Source organism: Pistacia vera, unplaced genomic scaffold (assembly GCF_008641045.1).
Source record: "Pistacia vera cultivar Batoury unplaced genomic scaffold, PisVer_v2 Contig59, whole genome shotgun sequence".
NCBI classification, from domain to species: Eukaryota; Viridiplantae; Streptophyta; class Magnoliopsida; order Sapindales; family Anacardiaceae; genus Pistacia; species Pistacia vera.
The window spans coordinates 725,035-750,371 of record NW_022196434.1 but is presented as its reverse complement, the minus strand read 5'-3'; the positions used below and the strand labels follow the sequence as shown (position 1 = coordinate 750,371).

Here is a 25,337-nt window from a genome sequence, read left to right as displayed (position 1 = left end):
ACCAGAGGAAGAGCGGGTTTTTGTGTTGGAGCAAGAAGCCTCTTTCTCTCTCTCTCACAAACTCAATTCTCAACATGAAGCCGAAGCCAGAGCAAGACCCTGTAACTCATCTAGAAGACGATGACGAACCAGCTACAACAGCCAAGAAGAAGAACAAGAAAAGAAAGAGAGACAAACCATCCAGCTTAACAACAATGGCGCAGGAGGCAGAGAGGGTCACCGCTAAAGTTGAGCTCATTCCTGACCAACCGAACAAAACCCCACCTCTAGTTGGCTATTTCCCATCTGGGTTCAACCCTCAGAGCGGGGACCAAGGAGAGGAGGAGACGACAACAAGGGTTAGAGTGTATAGAAACATGAATGAGAGGAAACACAAGACGGGGAGGTTGGAGTTGGTGGTGAGTCCTGCTGAGTCAAGTGTGGAGTTTGTGGGGACTAGCTATGCTGGTGAAGCTATGGCGCCACAGTTTTGTCAGTATGCTCTTGGGGTTCTTGATAAGGAAAGCCAGACTTTGAAGATAGTGCCTGTTGCTTCTAATAAGGTAAAAAAATTGAAACTTTGATATAAGTTGAAAATTTCATGGAAAAGGTTCAATTTTCATGTAAAATAATTGAGTTCTCTGTTAGCTTCTGTAGAATTCTTTAAGCTCTGAATTGGTTCTCTTTTTTTATGCCGTAAGTACTTAAAATTTGGTTAAAGTTTGAGACTTTGATTATCGAGCTGAATAAGAAGTGGAAGTTCTTCTGAAACTATATGGAAAAGGTTATAATTTTTAGTGAAATATTGAGTTCTTTATTGGCTGCTGTAAAGGTTAGAAAATTTGATATCTAGTAGGTGTTTGAAGTTCCTCTCCAGTTACATTCGAAAAAGATTAAAAGATTTTCTGTGAAATACGGAGTTGTCTATCAGATGGAGAGTTCTGCAACTTGAAATTTTAAGCTCTAAATTGATTTTTTTCTTGTGTGTTCGCTACAAATTTGTGTTAAGAGTAAATTCACATGCTTCCAAAATTATGTCCAAAAGGGGATAACAAGTTAGGATTGAGGAATGTAAGTAACGAAGGTTAAAACTTCAAGTCTTGTTTAACAATTTAGGATTGAGGAACGCAGATTCATAATTGGCTAATTACTAAGATTACTTTATGCATATATGCTAGTATTAAGTAACATCTAAGCATAAATTGACTAAAGCCATTCTATTACAGTGTTCTGACATGAAAGTTTTTTTTTTTTTTTTTGTTTTTGTCTTCTATTGTATATGCAAGCAATGGAGAGTTTGTATTGTTTGTTTGGTGTTTGGTTGATGATAAAATGTGAGAAATGAAAAGAAGCAATGTTCTTCATGTGTGAATACAATTGCACCTTTTGCCAGGTTAATGTACATAGGTTGCTATTTTTTTTTTTAGTAGCTTATTCATTGGGTGAGTGTGGTTTGTATTTTATCAATATCATTGACCTTTCTGTTCCAGTTAAAGATTTTGATCTAGATGTTGCTTTTAGATTGACGATATGTGTGTTATATAAATTATCAGTTTTTTTTCCCTTTCTCTATAGCTGTTACTGTGTAATTTACTGTGTTCTACTTATTAATGTGGCTCTGTTATGGTTGTAGATATTTAGATTGGAACCAAGAGTTGGAACGTCGGACATTGCTGAGAAGGAAGAGGCAAATGTTACCGAGGAACAGCAAGCTGATATGAAGGCTATGCTTCATACTCGTTATGGAACTAAGAAGTTTTTAAGAAAGGTATGCTTGCTCTTGTCTTTGAGTTTTTTGAAGTCAATTTATGGCTATACCAATACTCATATGGCTGCTAAGGTATTTGTTAAGCGTTTTGTTGAATCTATGGCCTAGAATTAAGACTGTGATGGAAGTTCTGACTTCTGAGAAGCTAAGCTTAAGTAGCTGCATAAGATAGAGCTCTTGTTGGGTTGAATGAGGTTGAGATTACTTGGAAGTGTGCTTATAACTCTAAAATTTTTATCTTATTGCAGTCCAAAAAACTTCATGATCTGCAGAAGGAAAATGATCTTGAATCTCAGAAGGATCTTGCGAAGAAAATTAAGTCGGTCAAGATTAACAAGGGGGCTCTTGAAAGTGCCATTGTTGATACTGTTCTTAATATCCCACCATATGACTCCTCTGCCACTATACCTGAGCTGGCTTATCCTCTAGATAAGATTATCCTAAAAGGAGAGTGGGATTTCCTATATGATATTTATGAGCTTTTGCAAGTCGGGCAAGAGGTGGAAAGCAGTGCTTATCCATCATTTGTTTGCAACAGAATACAGAAATTGCGAGAATTGGAGGTGAGGACATAATAAAGCATTAGCTCTCGTTTGCAAACATCTTGATAGAAATTTTATTTGTTATGACTATCTAGTAGTCTATTTAAGGTTTAATGATGAGTTACGTACATTTTTACGTGATACTCTTACAAAACCACAACACTGATGACTTGCTTGATTATCCAAGGATAAAATCTTGAGGAACTTACTGAGAATTAGAAAAAAAAGTTGAATGATTACTTGTACACTAGCATTTCCTGCAGTCTGCAGAAAGAGCTTGTACTCTGCAATTATAAGAACCAAATGCAGTCATGCGAACCGAATGTGACATAAAAACCATTTAAATTTTCAGGATAATGTAGGAAACACGAGTATCATAGCTTCCAGACTTCTCACCTAATTGCTGGCATTGTGATAATGTCTTTAGATTCCTTTCATCCATGTCACTGGTGTGCAATGGCAGAAAATTATGTTTTATATTGTGATTGGACCTTGACATTTTATCTTTCTGTCTTTGTACTATCAGAATTACTTACAGTTTTTGTTGTGCCTCTATTTATAGAAGGATGCGGAGAAACGGGTACGCGCATGTATTTTCTCATACATCACTCATCTGGTGAAGTTCAAAGATCAGCATTCCATGGATGCCTCAGCATCAGCAAAGAACCATAGAATTCCTAGTATTTTACGCCAGAAGTTCTTGTCAAGTTTTTCTAATCCGGAATCAAAGAGGTTACCTGAAGACAAAATCCATCTTCTTATTAGTTATGTCCTAGTGCTTACTCTCCATGCTGATAACTTCCAAACTAACCCGGCAGATATAGCCAAGGACCTAAGAATGAGTGAAGTCAGTTTGAGATATCATTATGAGAAGTTGGGTTGCAAGCTCAAGCGCGAGAAGAATGAATTGTTAGCCACCCTTTCCGTTCCTCTCCAATTCCCCAAGCCAAGGCGAAGGCGGTAGATTGATAGAAAAATGTGCACCGTTTGTTTCATAAATTTGTTTTACGGGAAGTGAGATGATTTGGGATTTTCTTTTTATGATGTCTCTTAAAGAGTAGAATTTTTATGTAGTTTTACACCCCAAAAGGGAAATGTCAATATCCCTTTTAAGTTTTGAAGTTTTCTCTGCTTTATGTACTTCCATTTTTATTTATTGAAGGCTTGAAGACACGGCCATGCTTTCATTGAATCAGTTTTGTGAGACTTGAAATCTAATGACAGGAAGATCTATACCATCACATATGACATTCCAATGCATGCATGTCCAGTAACAATTAGAATCACATCACCGATACAAACAACTTTCGATTCAGCAATCACCAATAGCATTAGTTATAAATTATAAAAAGTAATGTTAAATTCATAACTCAATCTCACTTACCCTTAGTGTGACAGTTCATAAATATAATTAGTCAATTTGTAAAATGAGTCTCGCATATTTGTATGAATCTCGCATGTCTATTTACAAGCTAACCAATAACGAATTATCACGTCGAAAATTGTGAGAAAAAATTATGAATCTAACATTATTAAATTGAGTAATGCTAAATTGAGTAATGCTAGGTCCACAGAGATAAGAGAAAATTCATTCATGATATGAAGACATTGATTTGTAGTAAAGGATACACAGATTTTCTTCATACATAACACCAGAGCCTGAAATTCATGAAGGTGAAAATGGATAAAATTGCCAAGTATCTTCTCTTAAGCAGGAGACCATAAAATTCTCTTAGTAATCAACTAACAACTGCAAAAGAGCTCAAATTTACATAAAGATAATAAGCAGCAGGCAATGGCATGGTGGCATACCAAGGTCACCAAAGTACTATGTCATTCAGATGATACACTTGCTACAGTACAGACTAGATTCTATTGTTGTACACACATTAAGCCCATGAGAAAAAGGAATGGACCAAACTATGTATTTCATTAGACGTACTATTTTCTAATATATAAGTATATAGACTTCAGCTAGATGATGACTTGTGAACGGTGAAACCTAATTCAAGATTTGCTCTTGAACTTCCTTTGAGCTTTCAGGTCCACCACAATCACAGAAACGTTGTCTTTGCTTCCCTTTTGAAGAGCAAGCATCGAAAGGTAATCCGCTGCTGCTTGTGCTGCAGGGTCAACTCCTTTGCCCCTTTCGGCAAGAGGCGGAACCCCATTTTTCTTGTGCCAGAACAGAATCCGCCTTCGAGCAACTTCACAAGCTTCCTCATTTGACAAAACATCCCACAACCCATCACTTGCTAGAATAAGGCATTCATCCTCTCTAGCTCGTGGTATACATATGACTTCCGGCTCTGGAATAATCCATGGTTTCAAGTATCGATCACCTATGAGATGAGAAACAAAAGTGAGTTAAATTCTAAGATTGATTAGAATTGCAACATAAGAATATTTTCAACATGTTTTAGTATTGGGTAAACCTACCGATGGACCTTGACATTGCAAGAACTCCAAAAACACGGTGTCCATTCCATTGTATGACCTTGCCTCCAGATGCTTCAATCCTTGCATACTCATCTTCTCTGTTTGGCTGCAAAAAATTCAAACAAATACAAGAATTGGTTTCAATGAGACACGGCACAGATTCTTAATAAAACAAAAACAAAAATGGAAGACCAAAAAATAAAAAATGCTTTACTTTATGATCTACTGATAAAGCCATGGATTCTTTGCCACGACATAGGACAGCTCTTGAATCACCACAGTTTGCAACTATGATATGGGATGAACAGACTAAGGCCACTACAGCTGTAGAGCCAACAGTTTCTGGGGCGACAGCTGCAAAACTGACATCAGAAGCATCTCCATCATCACATCCACCAGTATTTCCCCCAATCTCGTCATCAACTTTAAGAAAACAACTAGTGAAGGTCTTTTCCCATTGCACCTGCCGACTTTCCTTAGTACTTACATCAGCCAAATCATTCTTAACCATTTCAATCTCCTCAGCCAAGGCCAAATGGATTCGGTCATGACAATAGTTAGCAACCTGCATGAGATCCCTCCAAATCATGCCATCAAAAGAGGAAATTCCGGAATCATTCACCAAAGGGAACAACTATACAACTGGAAATTAAATAAGTACTGTTGTGTTTAATGTTATATCAAACCAAACAAATCTTAGTCCCACACACTCAATCAATTATAAAGTATAACTCACTAACTTTTTAATGTTCAAACAGTTAAGTAAAAACAAGCTAAAAGACTTGAGTTGCAAGTACAAACAATACATCTAAACCACACTAAGAAAAAGAAAGAAAAAGAAACAGAGTTGTCAACAGACATCTGGGAGGAAAGTTATACCTGAGAGCCCCCATGGCCATCATAAACCCCAAAAAAGTGACTGGTCAGGCCGTTCAAACTTTGGCTCACTCCATCACGATCGCCAATAAGCATTTTCATAGGAATTTTCATAAAGCAAGGGGCTGCAGCAACAGTATCCTCCATTTCTGGTCTTCTTCCACGAATAGACACAGAACCCCAAAGGGGAATACAATCCACCTCAAAAATACTCCTGCTAGCCTCTCTAGCAAGATTTTTCTTGGTAGGCAACTGAATAACCACTGCAGAGGACTTTAAACAATCATAACTTTTTGCATCTGGGTTCACGGGAGTAATAAGGACTTCAGCTGTGGGAACCTGTTCAACGCTTGAATCTCCCAAAATAATTGCCTTAGCAAGTACTCGACCATTATCAATTTCCATTGATTTTGGCAGGTTTATTTCAGAACCTGGGTCCAAAACGACCAAACCCTCATTGATAACACCATTTGGATCTTCCACGACTGATAAAATTTCATCTTCCTCACTTTCCTGAAGCCCTTCTGGTTCTGACGGTATTACTTTGGTAACTTCACAAATAGCATCACTACAACTTCCATTGGCACCAGAAACAGAATCTTCAGACACCAACTTATTAGAATCTGACAATAAGTTTGCAGCATCTTTTACAAGCTTCAGTCGTGTGATTTCCATGTGGGTAGCAAGTCCTGAGGTATCACTCATAGAACTACCAAAACTAAGCGTCAATGCAACAGCTGGAGACATCTCTTCCATCAATACCCTCACTTCTACTTAAAAACAATCACTACTAAATCTCCCCAATCTCACACGATCTACCAATTTTCATCTTCCTCATCGCCTTCCAGCCATGAATATGAAATAAAGCCAGCAGGTTCTAACACCAACTCTTCCCTCACAACAAACCTCATTGATTCACCAATCTCTTCTCAGCTCTACATAGACTAAGCACAAACTACACTAACAAGATCAAATTAAAGGTGCAAATGAGTTAAAATAAGTTAGGTGCAAAAGGGTCACCAGATCTAGTGTCAAATAATGGATCTAATCCTTCAATAATCTAAATTTCAAAACTTAACTAGCAGCTTGAGTTTCAGAAAGACAACACAAACTAATCAAATTCTTAAACTTTTTTTTGTTTTGTTTTTTTAGACTACTCAAATCGTATCCAAATCACCTACCCTTAAATAGAAAATCAAAATCAAAACTTTTTATCTGCAAACCCAAGAAGTTAAAGCTAAAGAAGCAATGAGAAGAACCTAGGAAAAAGCAAAACCACACCTACAAACAATCACAAGAAAAAACCTAAAAAGGTGAACCTTTTATCATATATAAAAACTTAAGTTGTCTTGCATCTAAGGCAACCCATCTCAACCTCTCTTGAAAGATGAGTCCTTTTCACCTTTTCTCTCCTTCTTTCAATAAATACACCAACCCCAGATGATCACCAACAAGAATAACAATTATCCATTACCAAACCAAAAGAAAAAAAAAAAAAAATCAAATTTTGACCATCTGGGTATGTTAAAATTACGATCTTGAACCCAAAAAACAACTAAAAATAAAAAAATGAAGGGGGAAAAAAAAAAGTCAACCAAAATTAGTTTCAAGGCACTTACCTGTTGAAACTGAAGAGACCATGAAGCTCTGAAAAAAAAAAAAAAAAGGTCCTAGTGAAGCCTCTCTAGCTAGATTTTTTTGTAGCTATTGGTTCCTTCCCCAGATTAGAGTTAGAGGCTTGTAGAGAGAGAATAGTTGTGGAAGTGCTTTTTAACCAAGCACTGCTTGAGGTGACACGTATACGTGTAATTATCTTACATCACTCATTGAGACAGAGAAATTTAATTGAATTTTCTTTAGAGAAAAAAAGAAAAAAAGAAAAATAAAGGACAAGCGCTCAGGTTAAGGATACTGTGGTGAGGTTTGGCTACATGAAGACAACTACCCATGGATTTTTCATGAGGCAAACTTTGAGGACAGACACGTGGCTTGAACTATGAAAAAGTCACACCACATCAATAATGGCTTTGTTTTGTACCCACATGCTCTACCAGTACTTGTAGCTTTTGTCTGGGGGTAAAAGTGCTTCTGCTTCACCACTGTCATCATCATCAGAGCGGTTAAAACTCTTTACATGGGTGAAATTATTGCATGAATATCTTCTTACAGGTAATGTTACTGTGTGTCTGTGTCTTCATGACTGGTGAGAAAGAATCCAAGATATGGACATAGATGTATGTGTATGTGTTTTGATGTTAGATACATTACCCATGTGATAGTTGTCATTGGTCCATTCATAAAATGGGTTATACCCATTTGTATGGATCTCATCTTCTCATTTGTGAGTTAACCAATGACGAACTATCACGACGAAAGTTGTGAGAAAAGGTTGTGAACTTAACATTATTATTCGGTCAAATTATTCGGTCATTTATATCGTATAAATGTATATGTATTTGATTAATCAGTTGATCATTTATAAGATTTTAAATATATGTTAGTGTGATAGATTTAGTTATTATATTACATGTTGAGAGGAGACCAATCATCCAACCATTTATATGATACAAATGTCTGTGTATCTGACCAATCATTTGATCACTTATAAGATTTTCGATACATATAATTGGTTGATCGATTATGGGTTACATGACATGACATGACATGAACCAATATACATAAGTGTTGATATAAGATGGTCTACCCTTGTCTTCTTAAAGGTAGTAGTACAGTTTATTTCAACGATGAGGGATGGGAAAGAACCGAAGATGTATGGTAATATATGATGTATTGACCAATTACAAGATATACGATGTCATGTAAGTGCATTCAACCATTTATAAGATTTATGACACATATTAGTGTTCGATCGATTATACGGTGTATGACATGTATTAGTATATATAAGTATTTATACTATAGGTTTAGTATAAACTAGAATATATATGTCATAGATGCATGTGTATTCGATTAATAACTAGATGTATGACACAAATGTATGTGCATCTGATCACTTATAAAATTTATGACATGGATGAGCATCCGATCAATTATAAGATATATGAATTGTATCAACATACATGTATCATTGTCTTTTGATTACAAGGGATAAGTAAAAAATGGATGATGTATGACGCAAATAGATGTTCATGACCAAGATGACACATATTACAATAAGTATAGATGTAATAGCTAGGTATTGTATGGAGAGGATAACGTTATCTCAATGTGAACTATTAAGATGATTCAAAGGTATACCTCTAACGATAAATTACCCTAAAATTAGAAATATACCCTCTTTTATTAGTCAATCTATATATATATTGAAATTTTATTAAACAAGTATAAAAGTCAAATTCTTATATATTTTATATACATATATTTTATAATTTTTATGTTCCTGTGTTGTCAATAATAGAAATATATATATATACTTTTTGTAATTTTGAATAGTGCCTAGGATATAATACAAAAACATGACACACTTTTATGCTTGAAGGTCAAAGAATAAATTATTAAAATTGGACCTTTTCAAGAATCTATTCTTGTAAATTTTTGTGGTGGATATTTATCCAAAATAAAATAAAATAAAATAAATAAAAAATGTTCATGGGCTGGGGAGAGCTTGAAGGCCCAAGAAGTGTAACATATTGGGCTTCTCTCTTGGTTCAAAATTGGGCCCAAAAGAAGACAGAGGGATCTTCCCTAATGAAGTAGGATATTGCCTTATCCTTCGGATCATGATCCAATGATTGATACGTCAAATGTTGGCTTTTTTTATTTTTATGAGAAAATGCTAAATAAAATCCACGATATTGTTCATTATAGTTATTTTTAAGTTATAAGACAACTCGCAACTAACAAATTCAACTTCTTTATAACAAATTCATTAACTTTAGTTAAAATAACATCACGTAACCGTTTAATAATATTACTTTGATATGTTTATGTTACACAACACAACATAAAACAAATTACAACTAAAAATTTAACTTCTTTATAGCGAATACGCTAACTTTAGTTAAAATAACACTACGTTACCCTCCAATAATGTTATTATATTATGTTTATATATGTTAAACGACACAACATAAAACAAACTCGTAACTAGCTCATTCAACTTCTTTATAGCGAACACACTAACCCTAGTTAAGATAACACTATGTTACTCTTCGGTCATGTTACTAGATATTATATCATGATTTGAGAAACGCGTCGTTGATAATTTTATTTTTATTTTTATTTTTATGAGAAATGAGTAAATAAAACCAACAAAATTATCCACTATTAGTTATTTTATGTTACTCGCAACCAACAAATATAACTCCTTTATGGTTTCAAAAAAACTTAAATTTCAATTCTAACCATCAACACTAAAGAAAGATTAATGGTTTACATTCTATCAGCTCAACTTCCTCAAGCCCTATAAGGAGAAAAGAGAGGAGAAGGGGTGTGAAGGAGCTGCATTGCTTGGTTTATCTTTGATTTGATATCACAGTAAATCATAGCAATAGGCCTGCCAAATTTAGTGATGTTCCTTCAACAAACTTGAAGACTAATAGGAGAGTGGTTAAGTTTAACGCTTCATCATTAATTCATATGAGACTTTAAGGTTCAAAGACAGGAGAGAATAATTTGGTATTATGACTTTGATAAACTCATTTACAGTAAACAGAAATAATGAGGTCACCCTCATTGTGATTGATAAAGAAAAGAACAGCCAGTGTGCAGTTAAATGGGCAATGGATAATCTTCTATACAAGGGAGATTCAATATGCATTTTTCTTTATGTTCAAAGTCATAACTTGAATAGCAGTAAGTATTTCTCCCTTTTGTTGCATCATTAGTGTAAAAAGAGGCTAATCAGTTCGATAATATTACTGGAAATAATCCCCAGCTTTACAGTATTATCCATGACCATTCTTCATTTTCCAATGTGTTTGATTTGTGTCATTTGAATCCTGCAGAGGATGTTGCTACTGCTGCTAAAGGAGGTCGCCCGCCAGACAATGATGAATTGGAGCATTTGTTCCTTCCCTATAGAGCGTTTTGTGCTCGAAAAGGGGTGAGTAATCAGCCGTTTGATTGGTATAATGTTGATGTTTCACTTGAACAAGTTGAATTGATTCTATCCCCAGCCTGCATATTTTTTCTTGTTTTCACCTTGGTTTAGTCCTCAAAGGCAAAGACTTATTGTTCATGTCTCTTGGAATTTCAGATTACGGCGAAGGAGGTGGTCCTCCATGACACTGATGCTTCAAATGCAGTAATTCATTATGCAACTAGCAACTTCGTTGACAATATTGTTGTTGGTTCTTCCAGCCGGCATGGTCTAATGAGGTCATTATCAATTTATCTGTGTTCCTCAATATTCAAAAGCACCTGCACAAATAGAAACATATTAGCCATGAGCACATTTTCAATGTTGTATCAAATTTCTGAATTTCCCAATATTGGCCATGAGCATAACATCTAGATACAAAATTGCATCTGCAACTTCAAGAAAAGGCAAGAAATCATGCTGTTTTGGCGGCATTGTTCTGTATAACTAGTAGACATAAATGCACTGCCAGCCAGAAATTTGAATCTCAAGAGTTCAGAGTTTACACATCTAACATATAGAATTTGTATCCACACAGGAAATTTAGATATCCGGATGTGGCATCCAGCTTACTCAAATCTGCTCCAGAAACTTGTACAGTATATGTTGTATCATCCAAAGGAAAAGCACAAACGACCAGATATCCAAGTCAGCCTCAGTCACCAGTCAATGACGACAAGAAGCATCAGCCACAGTCACCAAATGGTGATGGCACTATTTTGAAGAAACAATGTCATAGGGACCTTCGCTCTTACCTTGAATCTGATACTGCAACCCTTGTTGAGATAAACAGGTAACCTAGGAACAAAGAGCTTATTTATTTCCTGGGGGCTGATATAACAAACATTTCAATTGCCAAAACCTCAACCCTCTTCGTGTTTCCTCGGTTAATATTTATTTTTACCTGAAAGTTCATCCATTCTCTGCACTTAGATGTCCCTCATGTTTCTTTTTGACTCAATGTTGTGTGATCATGCAGAAGTGAGCTTAGCTGTGACAGTCTGACAACAGAAGTAACTGACGAAAACTCCACCAGCATTGAAACTGTGCAGACAACTGCACATGGAAAGTTCAGTTCAAATGTATCATCGATTCTCACAAGAGAAAGTCATATGCCAGATTCGTTCAATATGAAATCAGTCTCAGATAGAAGTGAGTTATCATTGTCACTTAGCTTTCAATCAGCAGACATATCCGAGAATTTAGATGATGCAGTTGCTTTTAAGAGTCCCGGAAAGTTTTTATCCCCTCAACCACCAGCAACCACTGTAAGTATAACATACGGAAATTCATAGGGGAATTGTAAATAATCAATACAGCTTTTATAGTAAGACAGTTATCCAAATCTATGTGCTCCTTGACACAAGTGACGTGACAGGAAAGCTTGGATGCCGAGATACAGAGGTTAAGGATGGAACTGAAGCAATCCATGGACATGTACAACACAGTTTGTAAGAAAGCTAGGGAAGCAAAAGGGAGGGTAAGACAGAACATAAATTTGACCAGATAAATGGTTATGAAGATTTTTTGTCTGGAACTTTTCCTACAATAAGTTCTTTGCAATTCAAACCTAGAAGTCTTCTTTATGTTACTAGGCAATAAAGCTTAAACAATTGCAGATAGAAGAAGCAAAAAAGTTAGAGAGAACCAGGCTTGTGGAAGTGGCTGCAGTGAAGCTTCAACAAATGAAGCTGGAGGAATCAAGAAAGTTAGAGGAAGCCAGACTTGCAGAACAGGCTACATTTGATATGGTCGAGATAGGGGAACAGAATAGCAGAGCCGCCAGGAAAGCAGTACAGACAACACAGTATCTAACAGACTTGAAGACTCAGAAAAGAAAGATAACAGAAATGAATGACATGTATGAAGCAGAAGAAAAGAGGAGAGCAAGGGAAGCATTGCCTCAGAAAAATATTCAGTATAAAAAATACACTATTGAACAGATTGAAACTGCAACAAATTACTTTTCACCGTCGCAGAAGATTGGTGAAGGGGCATATGGACCTGTTTATAGAGCCATAATTGATCACAAAGCTGTCGCCATAAAGGTCCTGAGACCAGACATATCACAGGGACTGAAACAATTCCAACAAGAGGTATTTTCTATTTCTTGTTATTGCAGAAAGTAGATGAGTTGAAGAATGAACTATAAACAGTAGATTTTACTAATACAGGCTACTTTGTTAGGCATGCCAAACTACTTAAACAATCTCCAATCTCGCAAGCCAACTACTCATAATAACCTGCCTTGATACCAGTTTCCTTGCCAAATATGTCACAGAAGAAATAACATAACAACTTGAAAAAAATCAAGGATCAAAGAAGTCACAAACATTGCATTTGTAATCATGTATTGTGTAATTGTCTCAGAACCTAATCTCTTTTTCTTTCTCTTGTACTCATAATGATTGTTTCATGTAGATTGAGGTTCTAGGCAGCATGACACATCCAAATATAATTATCCTCCTAGGTGCCTGCCATGAGTATGGTTGTCTTGTGTATGAGCATATGGAAAACGGAAGCTTAGAAGATCGGCTCTTCCAGAAAGGTGACACTCCCTCAATCCCATGGAGCACACGTTTCAATATAGCTGTTGAGATTGCCACTGGCCTTCTTTTCCTTCACCAAAACAAACCAGAACCCCTCGTTCATCGTGATCTCAAGCCTGCAAATATTCTTTTAGACCGAAACTATACAAGCAAGATATGTGATGTAGGCTTGGCTCGGCTAGTTCCACAATCTACAGCTGATAGTTTCACTCAATATTACATGACAGAAGCAGCTGGTACATTTTGTTACATAGATCCAGAGTATCAACAAACAGGAATGCTGGGTGTGAAATCAGATTTATATTCATTAGGTGTGATGCTGTTACAAATTATTACAGCAAAGCCTCCAATGGGTCTGACCCACCAGGTCGAGAAGGCCATTGAGAACAAAACAATCTCAAGGATCCTTGATCCGACAGTGAGTGATTGGCCTGTTGAGGGGGCATTATCTTTCGCCAAATTGGCTTTGCAGTGCTGTGAGCTGAGAAAAAGGGACAGACCAGATCTCGCCACAGTCGTGCTGCCAGAGCTGATCCGGCTAAGAGATCTTGAATTGGAAACTGAAGCCAGTTACGGTGACTTAACTGTTCCATCAAGTCCTATCTATTCTGTGCTTCCAGAAATAGCAAAAGCAAATCAGGTTAGTTGTTACTGAAATTAATGCCATAACTTGCAAATCTACACATATACTCATTTGAATCCTATTAAATTTTTTCAAAATAACAAAGGAGAACTGAACTGAAAATGTATAACAATAACCATTCTGAATCTTGACCCCAAATGAGCCAATCACAATAAAATTCTTCAATTTTTGCCCCAGTCCCACCTCTCTCTTTCGTTTCCTTTTTTTTTTTTTTTTTTGGGCAGTGCTATCAGAGAAGAAAACTGAGCCACAGGTTTTTGAAATTTTGCTCTAGATATGATCTTACTGTGGTAAGCATCTCTCGGTGGATAGTGATAGAGACTTAGATAGAGTTGATTAATCTTTTATTCCCTAAGTGATTCACCAAATGTTTTCTACTAGGTAGAGTAAATAAAACCAACTACATTATCCACTATTAGTCATTTTATGTTACACAGAACAACTGGCAACCAACAAATATAACTCCTTTATGGTTTCAAAAAAACTTAAATTTCAATTCTAACCATCAACACTAAAGAAAGATTAATGGTTTACATTCTATCAGCTCAACTTCCTCAAGCCCTATAAGGAGAAAAGAGAGGAGAAGGGGTGTGAAGGAGCTGCATTGCTTGGTTTATCTTTGATTTGATATCACAGTAAATCATAGCAATAGGCCTGCCAAATTTAGTGATGTTCCTTCAACAAACTTGAAGACTAATAGGAGAGTGGTTAAGTTTAACGCTTCATCATTAATTCATATGAGACTTTAAGGTTCAAAGACAGGAGAGAATAATTTGGTATTATGACTTTGATAAACTCATTTACAGTAAACAGAAATAATGAGGTCACCCTCATTGTGATTGATAAAGAAAAGAACAGCCAGTGTGCAGTTAAATGGGCAATGGATAATCTTCTATACAAGGGAGATTCAATATGCATTTTTCTTTATGTTCAAAGTCATAACTTGAATAGCAGTAAGTATTTCTCCCTTTTGTTGCATCATTAGTGTAAAAAGAGGCTAATCAGTTCGATAATATTACTGGAAATAATCCCCAGCTTTACAGTATTATCCATGACCATTCTTCATTTTCCAATGTGTTTGATTTGTGTCATTTGAATCCTGCAGAGGATGTTGCTACTGCTGCTAAAGGAGGTCGCCCGCCAGACAATGATGAATTGGAGCATTTGTTCCTTCCCTATAGAGCGTTTTGTGCTCGAAAAGGGGTGAGTAATCAGCCGTTTGATTGGTATAATGTTGATGTTTCACTTGAACAAGTTGAATTGATTCTATCCCCAGCCTGCATATTTTTTCTTGTTTTCACCTTGGTTTAGTCCTCAAAGGCAAAGACTTATTGTTCATGTCTCTTGGAATTTCAGATTACGGCGAAGGAGGTGGTCCTCCATGACACTGATGCTTCAAATGCAGTAATTCATTATGCAACTAGCAACTTCGTTGACAATATTGTTGTTGGTTCTTCCAGCCGGCATGGTCTAATGAGGTCATTATCAATTTATCTGTGTTCCTCAATATTCAAAAGCACCTGCACAAATAGAAACATATTAGCCATGAGCACATTTTCAATGTTGTATCAAATTTCTGAATTTCCCAATATTGGCCATGAGCATAACATCTAGATACAAAATTGCATCTGCAACTTCAAGAAAAGGCAAGAAATCATGCTGTTTTGGCGGCATTGTTCTGTATAACTAGTAGACATAAATGCACTGCCAGCCAGAAATTTGAATCTCAAGAGTTCAGAGTTTACACATCTAACATATAGAATTTGTATCCACACAGGAAATTTAGATATCCGGATGTGGCATCCAGCTTACTCAAATCTGCTCCAGAAACTTGTACAGTATATGTTGTATCATCCAAAGGAAAAGCACAAACAACCAGATATCCAAGTCAGCCTCAGTCACCAGTCAATGACGACAAGAAGCATCAGCCACAGTCACCAAATGGTGATGGCAATAATTTGAAGAAACAATGTCATAGGGACCTTCGCTCTTACCTTGAATCTGATACTGCAACCCCTGTTGAGATAAACAGGTAACCTAGGAACAAAGAGCTTATTTATTTCCAGGGGGCTGATATAACAAACATTTCAATTGCCAAAACCTCAACCCTCTTCATGTTTCCTCGGTTAATATTTATTTTTACCTGAAAGTTCATCCATTCTCTGCACTTAGATGTCCCTCATGTTTCTTTTTGACTCAATGTTGTGTGATCATGCAGAAGTGAGCTTAGCTGTGACAGTCTGACAACAGAAGTAACTGACGAAAACTCCACCAGCATTGAAACTGTGCAGACAACTGCACATGGAAAGTTCAGTTCAAATGTATCATCGATTCTCACAGGAGAAAGTCATATGCCAGATTCGTTCAATATGAAATCAGTCTCAGATAGAAGTGAGTTATCATTGTCACTTAGCTTTCAATCAGCAGACATATCCGAGAATTTAGATAATGCAATTGCTTTTAAGAGTCCCGGAAAGTTTTTATCCCCTCAACCACCAGCAACCACTGTAACCACTGTAAGTATAACATACGGAAATTCATAGGGGAATTGTAAATAATCAATACAGCTTTTATAGTAAGACAGTTATCCAAATCTATGTGCTCCTTGACACAAGTGACGTGACAGGAAAGCTTGGATGCCGAGATACAGAGGTTAAGGATGGAATTGAAGCAATCCATGGACATGTACAACACAGTTTGTAAGAAAGCTAGGGAAGCAAAAGGGAGGGTAAGACAGAACATAAATTTGACCAGATAAATGGTTATGAAGATTTTTTGTCTGGAACTTTTCCTACAATAAGTTCTTTGCAATTCAAACCTAGAAGTCTTCTTTATGTTACTAGGCAATAAAGCTTAAACAATTGCAGATAGAAGAAGCAAAAAAGTTAGAGAGAACCAGGCTTGTGGAAGTGGCTGCAGTGAAGCTTCAACAAATGAAGCTGGAGGAATCAAGAAAGTTAGAGGAAGCCAGACTTGCAGAACAGGCTACATTTGATATGGTCGAGATAGGGGAACAGAATAGCAGAGCCGCCAGGAAAGCAGTACAGACAACACAGTATCTAACAGACTTGAAGACTCAGAAAAGAAAGATAACAGAAATGAATGACATGTATGAAGCAGAAGAAAAGAGGAGAGCAAGGGAAGCATTGCCTCAGAAAAATATTCAGTATAAAAAATACACTATTGAACAGATTGAAACTGCAACAAATTACTTTTCACCGTCGCAGAAGATTGGTGAAGGGGCATATGGACCTGTTTATAGAGCCATAATTGATCACAAAGCTGTCGCCATAAAGGTCCTGAGACCAGACATATCACAGGGACTGAAACAATTCCAACAAGAGGTATTTTCTATTTCTTGTTATTGCAGAAAGTAGATGAGTTGAAGAATGAACTATAAACAGTAGATTTTACTAATACAGGCTACTTTGTTAGGCATGCCAAACTACTTAAACAATCTCCAATCTCGCAAGCCAACTACTCATAATAACCTGCCTTGATACCAGTTTCCTTGCCAAATATGTCACAGAAGAAATAACATAACAACTTGAAAAAAATCAAGGATCAAAGAAGTCACAAACATTGCATTTGTAATCATGTATTGTGTAATTGTCTCAGAACCTAATCTCTTTTTCTTTCTCTTGTACTCATAATGATTGTTTCATGTAGATTGAGGTTCTAGGCAGCATGACACATCCAAATATAATTATCCTCCTAGGTGCCTGCCATGAGTATGGTTGTCTTGTGTATGAGCATATGGAAAACGGAAGCTTAGAAGATCGGCTCTTCCAGAAAGGTGACACTCCCTCAATCCCATGGAGCACACGTTTCAATATAGCTGTTGAGATTGCCACTGGCCTTCTTTTCCTTCACCAAAACAAACCAGAACCCCTCGTTCATCGTGATCTCAAGCCTGCAAATATTCTTTTAGACCGAAACTATACAAGCAAGATATGTGATGTAGGCTTGGCTCGGCTAGTTCCACAATCTACAGCTGATAGTTTCACTCAATATTACATGACAGAAGCAGCTGGTACATTTTGTTACATAGATCCAGAGTATCAACAAACAGGAATGCTGGGTGTGAAATCAGATTTATATTCATTAGGTGTGATGCTGTTACAAATTATTACAGCAAAGCCTCCAATGGGTCTGACCCACCAGGTCGAGAAGGCCATTGAGAACAAAACAATCTCAAGGATCCTTGATCCGACAGTGAGTGATTGGCCTGTTGAGGGGGCATTATCTTTCGCCAAATTGGCTTTGCAGTGCTGTGAGCTGAGAAAAAGGGACAGACCAGATCTCGCCACAGTCGTGCTGCCAGAGCTGATCCGGCTAAGAGATCTTGAATTGGAAACTGAAGCCAGTTACGGTGACTTAACTGTTCCATCAAGTCCTATCTATTCTGTGCTTCCAGAAATAGCAAAAGCAAATCAGGTTAGTTGTTACTGAAATTAATGCCATAACTTGCAAATCTACACATATACTCATTTGAATCCTATTAAATTTTTTCAAAATAACAAAGGAGAACTGAACTGAAAATGTATAACAATAACCATTCTGAATCTTGACCCCAAATGAGCCAATCACAATAAAATTCTTCAATTTTTGCCCCAGTCCCACCTCTCTCTTTCGTTTCCTTTTTTTTTTTTTTTTTTGGGCAGTGCTATCAGAGAAGAAAACTGAGCCACAGGTTTTTGAAATTTTGCTCTAGATATGATCTTACTGTGGTAAGCATCTCTCGGTGGATAGTGATAGAGACTTAGATAGAGTTGATTAATCTTTTATTCCCTAAGTGATTCACCAAATGTTTTCTACTAGACCTTCCAAAATTCCTCAAAAATTTCCTGATGTATGCTCTTAATTATACGTATTAACATCAGGAAGGAATGAGAAACAATCCTAATGTGGAAATCGAAATTCAACGTAGATCAATAAGCGAAAGGGATGGAAACTGCTGAGATCCATGACCAGAATAATGGGATGCGGTACAGGTACCAGAAAAGCCAGAACTCTTCCACCTCATCAGAACCCAGTTGGAAACCAAGACAACCTGCAACCGCAAGGTTGTTGGACAATCATAAGTTGTTCACCTCATTCCTCGAATCAAATAGTAAAATTCAAGTCATTTTCATAAAGAAAATAATATTCTTACAGTGAGCACCCTGTTTGATGACCTGAACACATGATTGATATCCTGGACATTTTTCTGTTGAAGAAACTAGAAACAATATACGCTCATGTTCAAAGACCTTTAACTGATAGTAGATACCTGAAAGAGCTATTCTGAGCATGCAAATCGTGTTCTATGATGCAATTCATCCTTTCCAAGTGTACCATTGATTGTTCTTCATCCCTCTTTAGGTTGTTACGTATGGTTTGTGCACTGATTGGACCTTGCTATTATGTAAATTTTTGTTTGTAAAAGTCAGAATCTTGTATCAATGATCTGATATATTCAACCAGTTAAACAAACAGTTTACCCAAGTAACACTTAAAGAAGAGGATTATAATACTTTTAAATGCCCTTTTTTTTTTTTTTTTTTTTAATGCAATCATTCATGATGTGCAGTAACTTTTCATCAAGAACGAAAAAATTAAATGAACAAATAAACATGTGAACTTTAAGGAAGATGGAGAAATTTCAGAATTATTTACTAAATAATGATCCCCAATGTTTAATGCTAAGACAAGCTTAAGGTAGATACTGCTAATAGACAAGAGAGGATCCACCCTCAACAGACTGAATTCATATTAACACGATGGCAAGCAAAGCAAGATTGCAGAAAACATCAGAACTTGCATTTTATGTGACCTGGATAATAACAAGAACCTTGAATTTGATGATAATCAAATAAAAAACATATATGTTACAATTGTTAAGTAGTTTTAAGGTGTTCATGGATTGCAGCTTTCTTGAATATCCAATATGTTCCTATTCCCTTATAGATCAGTGATCAAAATATAGCTACCTATTGACAGATGCAGGTAAAAATAGAAGATTTTGGTATTCTCATAATTGAGCCAATCAATGCTGCTTGAAAATATAAGATACATTTGATATCAGTCATTCATACTACCTAAAGATATATTTTGCACTGGACAAAATATACAGCTTTTTTCCATGAATTTCTCAGGTTCTCAAATCTCAAGCATTTGTTTGCACTTGAGTTTGATTGTCGGAACTTGTTTGAATTTAACACTAGCGTAAGAGTCCTCTGCCCATGGTAGAAAATCAAATTTGAGAATAGCTAGGCCAATAATGTACCTATAAGTTTCACGTCCAAAAATAGGGAAGAAACAAATTTGCAGCGCATGAAGTGTTCATGTCTAACCCCAAAACAGATCTCTTGTATCTAAACCAGGAAAGCACAGTTCTTGAATTGGAGGATTACTGGATCAATTGACATACGAATCAGTACATCATCATCTAGCTTCTTAACAAAGAGCAGAATCTGGAGCATTGCTGTTGAACTTGTTAAATATGGCTCTTATCCAACGCCTGATAATAGAGTCAAATCAAAACAGAAGCAAATGGGAAGACAAAAGATAAAAATAACAGATAAAATGCTGGAAAGATCTCTTTTCCATAGCATAACCACTTCTTTATGGTTCCTAAACAGATTTGAAAGAGTTTCTGTACATAATCCTAAGAATGTTTTTTTGTGTGCATATCTTTTTACCGCTGTTTTATCATTCTATTCTTGTCTTGCTCTCACACTTTCCTTCTGCTTCTTCAATGAAGTTCATCAAATTAACAGAATTAAGGTAGAAAATCTATCAACTGTAAGTTCCAGGTAAGCATCAACCAAATAAATACGTCTTTTTGCCAAATTATTTGTTGTAACTCATGACCAGGCCATAGTTTATACACCATATTTGCAAATTGTTTTAATCTTCCATGTAGCGTGTGGATTTGAACAATTATAAGGGAACCCAAGTAAATCATAGAACTAGCATGATGGGCTTTTGAAAACTTAGAGCGCCATGCCCTCAGCTACTCTTTAGGAAAGACCATCCTGATTGCTAATCAAAAGCAAGCTTAGACATATCAACTCATGATTTAAGAGAAAAAGTTTATAAACAATTGCTTACAAATTGTGAACTCGACATACCGATCCATTGTTATATCCCGAGAACGATTCTTAATTTGTTTGCAGTATACACTGATATCTATGGTGTTGAAGCCAGCTTCAAGAAACAGGGTTGACAGGAAATCCTCAGAGAAGTAAAATGAGCACTGGAATATATATTGAATTATCAGAAACTATAAAATGAATGTTGTTTTTCAGAAATGAACAAATATTATAATATTATATTACACATGGCACACAGCATACTTACAGTACCATCACCTCGGACATAGAAATCGTCACCAATCATCTGATTTCTGTCTTGAAGCTTTACCTAATAAGTTGACCAGCATTTAACAAGTAAGGGTATAAACAATCACTTATAAACATGTACTGGCAAGAGAAAAGTTCAATTAAAAGATAAAAAAAATAANCAATAATGTACCTATAAGTTTCACGTCCAAAAATAGGGAAGAAACAAATTTGCAGCGCATGAAGTGTTCATGTCTAACCCCAAAACAGATCTCTTGTATCTAAACCAGGAAAGCACAGTTCTTGAATTGGAGGATTACTGGATCAATTGACATACGAATCATTACATCATCATCTAGCTTCTTAACTAAGAGCAGAATCTGGAGCATTGCTGTTGAACTTGTTAAATATGGCTCTTATCCAACGCCTGATAATAGAGTCAAATCAAAACAGAAGCAAATGGGAAGAAGAAAGATAAAAATAACAGATAAAATGCTGGAAAGATCTCTTTTCCATAGCATAACCACTTCTTTATGGTTCCTAAACAGATTTGAAAGAGTTTCTGTACATAATCCTAAGAATGTGTTTTTGTGTGCATATCTTTTTACCGCTGTTTTATCATTCTATTCTTGTCTTGCTCTCACACTTTCCTCCTGCTTCTTCAATGAAGTTCATCAAATTAACAGAATTAAGGTAGAAAATCTATCAACTGTAAGTTCCAGGTAAGCATCAACCAAATAAATACGTCTTTTTGCCAAATTATTTGTTGTAACTCATGACCAGGCCATAGTTTATACACCATATTTGCAAATTGTTTTAATCTTCCATGTAGCGTGTGGATTTGAACAATTATAAGGGAACCCAAGTAAATCATAGAACTAGCATGATGGGCTTTTGAAAACTTAGAGCGCCATGCCCTCAGCTACTCTTTAGGAAAGACCCTCCTGATTGCTAATCAAAAGAAAGCTTAGACATATCAACTCATGATTTAAGAGAAAAAGTTTATAAACAATTGCTTACAAATTGTGAACTCGACATACCGATCCATTGCTATATCCCGAGAACGATTCTTAATTTGTTTGCAGTATACACTGATATCTATGGTGTTGAAGCCAGCTTCAAGAAACAGGGTTGACAGGAAATCCTCAGAGAAGTAAAATGAGCACTGGAATATATATTGAATTATCAGAAACTATAAAATGAATGTTGTTTTTCAGAAATGAACAAATATTATAATATTATATTACACATGGCACACAGCATACTTACAGTACCATCACCTCGGACATAGAAATCGTCACCAATCATCTGATTTCTGTCTTGAAGCTTTACCTAATAAGTTGACCAGCATTTAACAAGTAAGGGTATAAACAATCACTTATAAACATGTACTGGCAAGAGAAAAGTTCAATTAAAAGATAAAAAAAATAAAATAAAATATTTATATAAGAAAAATCTAAATAAATAAAAACAGGTAAAGCATGAAAAGAGACTGATACAATTATAAACTCCTTTCTATTTGGGCTATGAATCACAATTGCCCGCTCATATACCATGGATTGTGGATTTCTTTTTTTTTTTTCTTTGTAAGAATCCAAATATGGAAAGGAAAATTTGCTCTGGTGAGAAATTTTTCTCATAGCAAATAAGCATACAAACCTTAATTGTTAAAAGCAAGAAAATGTTACTTAATAAAGGCAGGCAAGGAAGTACAGAAGGTGCTCAAGCACCAATGACAAGCACAAATAAGACCAATGGAGAATACTATTGAATAACAATTAAACAACTCACTTGAGCAAAATCTCCAACAGCATAATCTCGTAAGAGAACATAACCATTTGGCTACAAGTAGATAAAAGAAAGACATGTTATTTTGAGATAATAGATATAATGAAACTGTCTCAACCAATAACATGTTACATTTTAACATTTACCTTTAATACTGATTTAATATTCTGTAATATTAAAGACATCTTCTTGGGAGAAACTGCAGACAACATAAAAATCTGTTCAACATGTTAGATATTAACACAAAAGACAAATTAGAGCCACTATTTTCGAATAATTGCCAGCTCTTACCAAAGTAACAACATCAACTGAAGAAGGATTAATATTTTCAGATAGATTGTCATCTATTACATTGCAGACAAAGGCATTTACCCGATCTTGTCTGAACTCTGCATGTGACTGCATCCAGTAAAGTTGTGAAAGTTATGTATAATCATCATGCTCAGAGTTAAAACGGCATGGCTCTTCACGAAGTGTGATGATGCAAGTACGAAACACACACACCCGTGGATTGATTAGAAAACGAGCTTTATAAGCATCCAAATGAAACACAAAAATCCTCAAAAGTTGTATGAACCTAGATAGAGGGGTATATTAATGATTATTACAGTAATCATAGTCGATGCCACTGCTAAGTTTACTAAGCCTTCAAACTAACACAAGTGTACTTAGATGAGAGAATGCATCTTAAATATGTACAAGGCATAATTCATAATGCGAAATCTAAAAAACAAAATGTATATTCAGTATGCATTGTACACAAAGTGGTAAACCTTAACAAGCTCAATGGCTTGAGGTGAGATATCACAAGCATGAAAATAAAGCTTGGGATATGCAGTAACAAGAGGAAAGATTGTATTCCCAGCTCCACAACCAACCTGCCAGTATATAACATGTCAAAAAACCATTTTACACATATCTACACAAGTTTTACAACCGCTAAAAACGAAATGCCAACATGTTATTACATTTGAGCATACAATACTTTCAACAAACAGATATTGAGTCACGAAATATCAGTTATGTGACCATTTCAAATGTCAACATATAACCATATTTAGTTTAAGTTACAAGTAGATGGGTGATAATAACAATCACTAATTCACTTGGCTTCTTTAATGCTCTTATATTTACATTATCGCACACGTTAAGATCACAAAAATACAAAATTTTGATAACATTAATCATTAAAAGAATCTTATCTTTTTGCCTTCTTGATCATAAAATGCATTCATGTAATCATAAATTTTTTTACTTTAATTTCCTATCCTATCAAATAAAACATTAAACATTAGAAACTTTACCATAGAAGTCAATAATAATCTGTTGCGACACTCGAAAGAGTAACGATGAATGATGTGACAATAAAACAATAATAACAGGTTACATTTTAAGCTGTAAAGTTGAAAATGAATACCTCCAAAACAACCTTAGGTTCATCAGAGAAGTAATGGCCCCAGTCTTTCTCCAAGTAATGTCTATCCTTGAAGAACTACAAACCCACCAACACACTTTACTCAAATATCCAAACGACTTATCCTTTTTGACGTCAAACCAAAGGGAAAAAACATAAAAGTGAAGAGAAAGACCTTGTTTTGGTGGCGTTTGTAGAAGCTGTCCCAGTATTTTTTGGCTTTCCTCTGGTAGTGTTCTTCTAAGGATTGACATTTATGCAGCTGAGAGTGGACGACCGTTGGACGAAATCGGCGGTGCAGACGACTGACAGTGGTGATGAATGAGGAGCTGTGAGAGTAACTGAGAGTGGGGGGGACTCCTCTCATCTCATCACTCTTCCACCTCTTTGGTTTTGGGGACAGAAATAAAAATCATAATAGGGGATCATTTGGAAAAATAAAAAGTTTTGGTACTTCTTAAAAATATCATACAAGGGTCCGAACTTACAAAAAGACCCCTCTTTATTTACCCTTGAGCTTAGAGAACGAAGAAATAAGATAATTGTACGAAGAATGTGATCAGAAATCCATAGTAGAGTCCGAAGACGGAGATATAAAAGGATTGAATGAAAAAATATGATCAAACATTAATAATAGAGTTCGACAATGAAATAAGAAAAAATAGGATTGTACAAAGACTGCGACCAAAAATTCATAATAAAGTCCAAATGTGAAGGAAAAAATACGTGGATTGTAAGAATAATATGATCATAAATCTATAACAAATTCAAAATCGACTGTTTAACGAGTATTAATGATACGATAGACTAATAAATAAAAACAGCGTTTTCGATTAACAATATAAGAAGATAGAACATTTTGTTAATAAAGTGAGGACATTTTTGTCAGTTTTATGTATTAAATAAATAAAAA

The 25,337-nt window shown here is 35.7% G+C and overlaps 6 protein-coding genes across 11 annotated transcripts; 3 read left to right on the top strand and 3 right to left on the bottom strand.

The window, feature by feature from the left end:
- The first annotated feature begins 14 nt into the window (after positions 1-14).
- On the top strand, positions 15-3,414 carry LOC116109803 (DNA-directed RNA polymerase I subunit rpa49). Its single transcript, XM_031396031.1, has 4 exons — positions 15-542; positions 1,613-1,747; positions 1,996-2,310; positions 2,852-3,414. Exons 1-4 carry the CDS (start codon positions 75-77, stop codon positions 3,251-3,253), a joined length of 1,320 nt encoding a protein of 439 aa, XP_031251891.1. The 5' UTR covers positions 15-74; the 3' UTR covers positions 3,254-3,414.
- A 540-nt stretch (positions 3,415-3,954) lies between these two features.
- LOC116109781 (protein phosphatase 2C 16) lies at positions 3,955-7,435 on the bottom strand. 3 transcript variants are annotated; one of them, XM_031396004.1, is made up of 5 exons: positions 7,224-7,435; positions 5,608-6,559; positions 4,943-5,293; positions 4,729-4,834; positions 3,955-4,631 (listed from the first exon to the last, which is right to left on the bottom strand). In XM_031396004.1, exons 2-5 carry the CDS (start codon positions 6,358-6,360, stop codon positions 4,297-4,299), a joined length of 1,545 nt encoding a protein of 514 aa, XP_031251864.1. In that variant the 5' UTR covers positions 6,361-6,559; positions 7,224-7,435; the 3' UTR covers positions 3,955-4,296. The 3 variants fall into 3 exon arrangements, with proteins under 3 accessions (XP_031251864.1, XP_031251863.1, XP_031251862.1); XM_031396003.1 differs by having other exon boundaries at positions 5,608-6,564; positions 7,224-7,264; XM_031396002.1 differs by lacking the exon at positions 7,224-7,435 and having other exon boundaries at positions 5,608-7,216.
- Positions 7,436-10,247: 2,812 nt separating this feature from the next.
- On the top strand, positions 10,248-14,525 carry LOC116109757 (U-box domain-containing protein 35-like). The gene is made up of 9 exons (XM_031395983.1): positions 10,248-10,419; positions 10,572-10,669; positions 10,823-10,944; positions 11,244-11,498; positions 11,685-11,973; positions 12,084-12,185; positions 12,325-12,801; positions 13,127-13,894; positions 14,442-14,525. Exons 1-9 carry the CDS (start codon positions 10,248-10,250, stop codon positions 14,523-14,525), a joined length of 2,367 nt encoding a protein of 788 aa, XP_031251843.1.
- A 153-nt stretch (positions 14,526-14,678) lies between these two features.
- On the top strand, positions 14,679-18,858 carry LOC116109756 (U-box domain-containing protein 35-like). The gene is made up of 9 exons (XM_031395982.1): positions 14,679-14,850; positions 15,003-15,100; positions 15,254-15,375; positions 15,675-15,929; positions 16,116-16,413; positions 16,524-16,625; positions 16,765-17,241; positions 17,567-18,334; positions 18,781-18,858. Exons 1-9 carry the CDS (start codon positions 14,679-14,681, stop codon positions 18,856-18,858), a joined length of 2,370 nt encoding a protein of 789 aa, XP_031251842.1.
- On the bottom strand, positions 18,309-24,824 carry LOC116109808 (uncharacterized methyltransferase C3H7.11-like). 4 transcript variants are annotated; one of them, XM_031396037.1, is made up of 11 exons: positions 24,600-24,824; positions 24,428-24,502; positions 23,784-23,888; positions 23,302-23,409; positions 23,157-23,228; positions 23,014-23,064; positions 22,492-22,554; positions 22,263-22,387; positions 21,416-21,649; positions 19,978-20,165; positions 18,309-18,950 (listed from the first exon to the last, which is right to left on the bottom strand). In XM_031396037.1, exons 1-9 carry the CDS (start codon positions 24,789-24,791, stop codon positions 21,586-21,588), a joined length of 855 nt encoding a protein of 284 aa, XP_031251897.1. In that variant the 5' UTR covers positions 24,792-24,824; the 3' UTR covers positions 18,309-18,950; positions 19,978-20,165; positions 21,416-21,585. The 4 variants fall into 4 exon arrangements, with proteins under 4 accessions (XP_031251897.1, XP_031251898.1, XP_031251896.1 ...); XM_031396038.1 differs by lacking the exon at positions 18,309-18,950 and having other exon boundaries at positions 19,595-20,165; positions 22,243-22,387; XM_031396036.1 differs by lacking the exon at positions 18,309-18,950 and having other exon boundaries at positions 19,596-20,165.
- Positions 20,320-21,356, bottom strand: LOC116109809 (tRNA N(3)-methylcytidine methyltransferase METTL2-like). The gene is made up of 3 exons (XM_031396041.1): positions 21,242-21,356; positions 21,013-21,137; positions 20,320-20,399 (listed from the first exon to the last, which is right to left on the bottom strand). Exons 1-3 carry the CDS (start codon positions 21,278-21,280, stop codon positions 20,336-20,338), a joined length of 228 nt encoding a protein of 75 aa, XP_031251901.1. The 5' UTR covers positions 21,281-21,356; the 3' UTR covers positions 20,320-20,335.
- Positions 24,825-25,337: the final 513 nt, after the last annotated feature.

Bases quoted from the DNA above. Each gene is read 5' to 3' on its own strand.
- LOC116109808 (XM_031396037.1), bottom strand. From the start codon at position 24,791: ATGAGAGGAGTCCCCCCCACTCTCAGTTACTCTCACAGCTCCTCATTC. The intron at 24,503-24,599 runs GTCTTTCTCTTC...GTGGGTTTGTAG, and splicing joins ACAAACGCCACCAAAACAAG to TTCTTCAAGGATAGACATTA. The intron at 23,229-23,301 runs GTAAGAGCTGGC...CATGTTGAACAG, and splicing joins CAGTTGATGTTGTTACTTTG to ATTTTTATGTTGTCTGCAGT.
- LOC116109781 (XM_031396004.1), bottom strand. From the start codon at position 6,360: ATGGAAGAGATGTCTCCAGCTGTTGCATTGACGCTTAGTTTTGGTAGT. The intron at 4,835-4,942 runs GTAAAGCATTTT...AATTTTTTGCAG, and splicing joins CTTTATCAGTAGATCATAAA to CCAAACAGAGAAGATGAGTA. The intron at 4,632-4,728 runs GTAGGTTTACCC...CTCATCTCATAG, and splicing joins TGCAATGTCAAGGTCCATCG to GTGATCGATACTTGAAACCA.
- LOC116109757 (XM_031395983.1), top strand. From the start codon at position 10,248: ATGACTTTGATAAACTCATTTACAGTAAACAGAAATAATGAGGTCACC. The intron at 10,670-10,822 runs GTGAGTAATCAG...TTGGAATTTCAG, and splicing joins CGTTTTGTGCTCGAAAAGGG to ATTACGGCGAAGGAGGTGGT. The intron at 12,186-12,324 runs GTAAGACAGAAC...AAACAATTGCAG, and splicing joins CTAGGGAAGCAAAAGGGAGG to ATAGAAGAAGCAAAAAAGTT.
- LOC116109756 (XM_031395982.1), top strand. From the start codon at position 14,679: ATGACTTTGATAAACTCATTTACAGTAAACAGAAATAATGAGGTCACC. The intron at 15,930-16,115 runs GTAACCTAGGAA...GTGATCATGCAG, and splicing joins ACCCCTGTTGAGATAAACAG to AAGTGAGCTTAGCTGTGACA. The intron at 18,335-18,780 runs GTTAGTTGTTAC...TATTAACATCAG, and splicing joins AAATAGCAAAAGCAAATCAG to GAAGGAATGAGAAACAATCC.
- LOC116109803 (XM_031396031.1), top strand. From the start codon at position 75: ATGAAGCCGAAGCCAGAGCAAGACCCTGTAACTCATCTAGAAGACGAT. The intron at 543-1,612 runs GTAAAAAAATTG...TTATGGTTGTAG, and splicing joins TGCCTGTTGCTTCTAATAAG to ATATTTAGATTGGAACCAAG. The intron at 2,311-2,851 runs GTGAGGACATAA...CTCTATTTATAG, and splicing joins AGAAATTGCGAGAATTGGAG to AAGGATGCGGAGAAACGGGT.
- LOC116109809 (XM_031396041.1), bottom strand. From the start codon at position 21,280: ATGATTGGTGACGATTTCTATGTCCGAGGTGATGGTACT. The intron at 21,138-21,241 runs GTAAGTATGCTG...TATATATTCCAG, and splicing joins ATGTCCGAGGTGATGGTACT to TGCTCATTTTACTTCTCTGA. The intron at 20,400-21,012 runs GTATGTCGAGTT...CTCTATTATCAG, and splicing joins CGGGATATAACAATGGATCG to GCGTTGGATAAGAGCCATAT.